The sequence below is a fragment of the Lissotriton vulgaris genome, chromosome 6 (assembly GCF_964263255.1).
Source record: "Lissotriton vulgaris chromosome 6, aLisVul1.2, whole genome shotgun sequence".
Taxonomy (NCBI): Eukaryota; Metazoa; Chordata; class Amphibia; order Caudata; family Salamandridae; genus Lissotriton; species Lissotriton vulgaris.
Window position 1 is genome coordinate 1877887383 of NC_141694.1, and position 5195 is coordinate 1877892577.

General features: G+C 43.4%; 1 protein-coding gene across 1 annotated transcript; it reads left to right on the plus strand.

Annotated features, from left to right (window-relative positions):
* The first annotated feature begins 2708 nt into the window (after positions 1–2708).
* On the plus strand, positions 2709–3647 carry LOC147709734 (olfactory receptor 2D3-like). Its single transcript, XM_086925549.1, has one exon. It carries the CDS (start codon positions 2709–2711, stop codon positions 3645–3647), a length of 939 nt encoding a protein of 312 aa, XP_086781675.1.
* The last annotated feature ends 1548 nt before the right edge of the window (positions 3648–5195 follow it).

The window sequence follows — 5195 nt, forward strand, 5'->3', positions numbered from 1 at the left end:
GGGGACATTATAATTCAGCAAATGATTGCGCACCGCAATGCGGCTATGTTGCACAATGTCCACTGCAGCCATAGTGACACAGAAAGAAAAAAGGTACAAAGGAAACTTTGTCGCACAACTGGGTAGTAACTCAATGAAACCGTTTTTAGAAAGATTCAAGCTTGAAAGGACCTATACGTATACAGGTAGGTTTGTCTGACACCACTGTTAACCGGAAACAATAGCGAAGGTGTTAAGGACTGAATGATGTACTACTAAAGTATCATGCTATAAGACCACCAACGATCGGGCGCCATGTCGCAGGGATTCCGTGCTCAGACAGAACTGTGCATAGAGGCTTGGAAAATCAGTGAATTAGGGTGTACCAAAACTCACCTTAGTACCCAACAATCCCCTACCAGACTAGCTACAGTGTCTCATTGGTTATCACAAACTCCCAATGCTTAGACAAAACAGAACCTGAACTTGATACACCTCAGGTAACGTGGAACACAAGAACACTCTTTCGTTATACAATCATTTCAATCCAGAACAAGGAGTAAAAGAGGACACGTGCATATTTGAAATGTTTATTCACTAATGCAGTGTTCTCAAATGCAGTATCTTAACTAATACAAGCAAACATATTATAAGAAACAAAATATTCAGCATAGTCACTAGTCCATAGAACACAAATGGTGCAACCATAGTATTATGCTAAAATGAATAGGGTTTAACAAAACCTAATTCTCACCCTCCCTAGCTAGTATATAATATTATATCTAAGAAGGTCTCTTGTGGGTTTTAGCAGAGCGGCCCCATACCTAAAGATCTTAGTGGTAAGGGATCACATCATAAGCAACCAGCTCTCTGCATGCGAAGCACCATCATGTGATTGTATGCCCTTGTGCAAAGCAATATAAAACGCGCCTAAAGCCAGAACTTGGCTGCAGCTGCATGTATGTTATGTCTAGGAACGTGTGAAGATCAGTGCTCATAACAACTACCGTGTTGAGATATCCTTGAAGGTTTCAGCACACACTGTACAGACACAGCTCGCCAAGCAAGACTGATATCAGTGCAAAAACATATTATTCTCGCATGAAGCGAAAACATTTTACTAGGCTCAAAGCTAAAGCAGTAGATATGTGCCGTGTGCAAAAGCAGCAGAAAGGTAAAATGGCGTTTAAACTCCTAAAAAGTTCATGCTAACTTAACACAGTTTTCAGGCTACATATATCAATATATCACTCCTTGATGGACTGGAACCTGCATCCACCCTCTACCCTCAGCACCTTGAGATCCTTATGGGTGAGTAGTTGCACTTAACAAACTCCTGATTGATTTGATTGATTGAGTCCCGTCTCCACCAACTTTGCATACTCCATCTCTCTGAGAGCACCAGGTGATACATAATGTGGTGCCATTGCATGCTTACAGTCCCTGCTTCCCTGTGTCTCACCTACTGGGACATCTCTGCCACTCCTTTATATTCCTCCCTGGATGCTTCTGGAGGCTTGATATACATGATCCTTGCTTGGGGTCTCAGGAGTGGGGGGTTAATTAAACAACCACTCCGCTGCTGAGGGCTTCTATGCTAGAATGAGGCCCACTGAATGCAGCTGCAGATTGGGCTTGCGAGCCAGTGTGCTTAAATCTGGGAATGCTTCCGAATACATGAGTTGCTGCTTTGGACCACCCATGCTCCACCATGTAACACCCCACCAGGCAGGGTAATGCAAGATGGCCTCGCGTGGCTTGGTACATCTCATATTAGGTTTTGTGTCACTCTGCATCCCTTTGGATGGCACAAGGGTCATGCAAAACCTCTGGCTTTGATTTTTTTAATACTGATATGCATTACTTGTCAAAACCATTTTCATGTAATCCTGTGAGGTGTGTCTGTATTGAAGTTAATCCTTCTGCATTCAAAAGGTTGAGTGGACAGGTTTGGTAGCTTTTGGAGTACACTCATAGGATTTTACTCTTTCTTTCTTTCTTTCTTTCTTTCTTTCTTTCTTTCTTTCTTTCTTTCTTTCTTTCTTTCTTTCTTTCTTTTTTTTCTTTCTTTCATGATTAAATGAATGAATCCAGGTTTTCTGGATGAGGAAACTTCATCCAAAGTATGTGGTATGTTTTATCACCCCACCCTGGTAACATGATACAAGGGTGATTTCACCCTCACTTATTGGAGGAGTTTTTCATAAAAGCAGGGAACCAGAAAATGATAAAAGTACCTTAGAATAAACCTTACATATTTCCCTTTTTTAATAGGTACCCTATGTAGAGTTCAAAACATATATCCTGGACAATCTAGGTACAAACTACTTTACATCCATTAACTTTCAAACATGTTTCTTTCTGCCCATGCATGTGTTTGTAAAAAGGACAGGGACATTCATCATGGCTATGCAAAGTTCCCTATTAGAGTATACTAAGCGCATCCATACTTGTGCAAGAGGAACTCCCTAGCCTCACCCTAGGTATATGCCAACCTAGGAAATAGAAGCCAAATCCAGTTACAATGAATTCATAAATAATTAAAGTCTGTAGAAGACAAGAACAATGATTGCAATCTTGAATTGACTGCTGATGATGAGATGTCAGTCTTTTGTTAGATAGCAGAGATGGAATCATGCATTGTATCAGTTTGAATGCTAGTTCTATGCATGATTTATTTACCATGGACTGTTCTGCATTTTCCTACAGCTGAGATCAAGGCGGACACAATGGGGATAAATAATGGAAGTGTTATTTCAGAGTTCTTGCTGCTGGGCCTGACTGAGGATCCTAATTTGAAGATCATTCTCTTTGTTTTATTTTTGGTGATGTACATTGTGACACTCATAGGAAATACCATCTTGATCATAGCCTGGATCCATGATCGTCGCCTTCATACTCCCATGTACTTCTTCCTTGGAAATCTTTCCTTGCTGGATATGTGCTTCTCATCAGTGATTGTTCCTTACTTGTTGGCCCAACTCCTTGTTAGGAGGACCATCAGTTTCAATGCTTGTGCATTTCAGATGTACATAGCATTATTCCTGGGTGGTACAGAGTGTGTCCTTCTAGCAGTCATGGCTTATGATCGTTATGTAGCTATAGTGTTTCCCTTGCGTTACACAGTCATTATGAGCACATCTGTTTGCATCAAACTGGCATCCTGCTGCTGGTTAAGTGGCGGTGTGATGTCGCTCCTGGATACATTTTTTACACTACGGTTGCCATTATGTGGGGCAAAAACAATCAACAATTTTTTTTGTGAGGTTCCAACTATTCTGAAGATGGTGTGCGTGGATACCTTTGCTTCGGAGATGGTCATTTTCTCTGCTGCAATCTTTATAGTATTGATTCCAAGTTTATTCACTGTCATCTCCTACACTCAAATCATCATCACAATTGTGAGACTCCGCTCCTCTGCAGCCAGATTAAAAGTCTTCTCCACCTGCGCTTCTCACCTGATTGTTGTCACCATATTCTACAGCACCATCATTTCCATGTACATGAGACCAGTGTCTAAAACCTCTGAAAATGAAAATCAGGATAAAATGATTGCAGTACTTTATACTGTGACCCCTCCAATGTTAAACCCCATAATTTATAGTCTTAGAAACAAAGATGTGAAAATGGCTTTGCAGAAACTTACCAGCAGACAAATGTTTCATTAAGTATGTGACATGTTCATCAGTTTAAGGTATGAATAAAATGCTAACCATGTAGAAATGGAAACAAAGTAGTATCTAAAGATCTACATTATCATGCATTCAGTGCCACACACCTTTTTAAATATCTGATGCTTTATTCTAATCAAAATGTGCATTCACACATGAAGGTGCATCTTGGTTGTCAATGATAAACATAGGAAAATGTGGATGTTTTATTAAATATAATCTTTATAATTATTTAAACATTACATTAAGAAATCATTACTCAGTAATTCATGAACACAGAAAAGACAATATAGTTTAGTCCAGGGCTCTCCCAGATGCCACGACTTGCACTGCATTGCCTCACTCCATGGCCCAGGTTTGCAATAAAACGTCATGGAACGCAGCATAGCAGCCAAAAGTGCTGCGCGCTGCGCTGCATGCCAGGGAGGCAGAAGGAGAGTGCCATAACTACAGAGATAGGGCGCTCTCCTCCCCTCTCCCTAGAGCTAATGCTGATTTCAGCTGCAAGACACACACCTTAGTTCTGCACTGCGATTGGTATCGTTTTGTGACCGCATTGCTTGGTATTAATTAACGCATTAAGGTTGAGCGCCTGCCATCGTCTATGCTCGCATTGATTAATTGTATTTCACTGTTCATAGCGGCTGTTGTAACTGTGGTTGAAGCGTCTTTTTGGGAACTTAGTATCTGTATTCATTGAGTGTAACTCCGGCTGTGCCCCAGTTTCGTTTTATCACCGGGCAGCCATTTCAGATTGTTTGTATTTTTCCCGTGTCTCCTCCCAGACCCCGCCTCCCAGCTGACCCTCCCACGCTCCGCCCCCTCCGAATTTCACTTATGCCTGATGTCCCAACGCGCAGCGGTCACGCGCTACGGTTGCGCCGAAGGTGCGCCAAAGGTAAGCCCGTCTACGCCTGTCCGCGCCTGGACCGCGCCCAGCGCCAGACCCCTTGGTCCTCGTAATGCCCACCCCTCCCGCATTACTTACGATGCCACCACCCTCCTAGCCCTCAACCCCGGCCGTTCCCCCAACTGCGTCCAAACCGCTCCTGGACACACCCATGGACCCTTCTCTTGCAACTCCTGCAAGTTCGACGGCACCAAGACCAACTCCCCATCCACGCACACAAAACAGACATCTGACACCAACCACCTACAATGCATCCTGCTCAACACCCGCTCGGTCCACAGGCACGCCATCGACCTCTGGAATCTACTAGACACCATGTCTCTGGACGTCGCATTCCTAACAGAAACATGGATGAACGCCACATCAGCCCTAGACATCTCCATTGCCATCCCGGAAGGCTATAGGATCATTCGCAAGGACCGTACCGGCCAAACAGGAGGAGGCATCGCTATCGTCCATAAGAAATCCATCCACATCTCAACCAGCTCAGACGTCTATCTCGCCAACACTGAACACCTTCACTTCCAGATCCACATTGACCCCAAGACCACACTCAGAGGCACCCTCCTCTTCAGGCCACCAGTACCCCGCGCACAATTTAGTGAAGACATCACGGACTACATCACTCCACACGC

Coding starts and splice junctions, on each gene's coding strand:
- LOC147709734 (XM_086925549.1), top strand. CDS start 2,709: ATGGGGATAAATAATGGAAGTGTTATTTCAGAGTTCTTGCTGCTGGGC.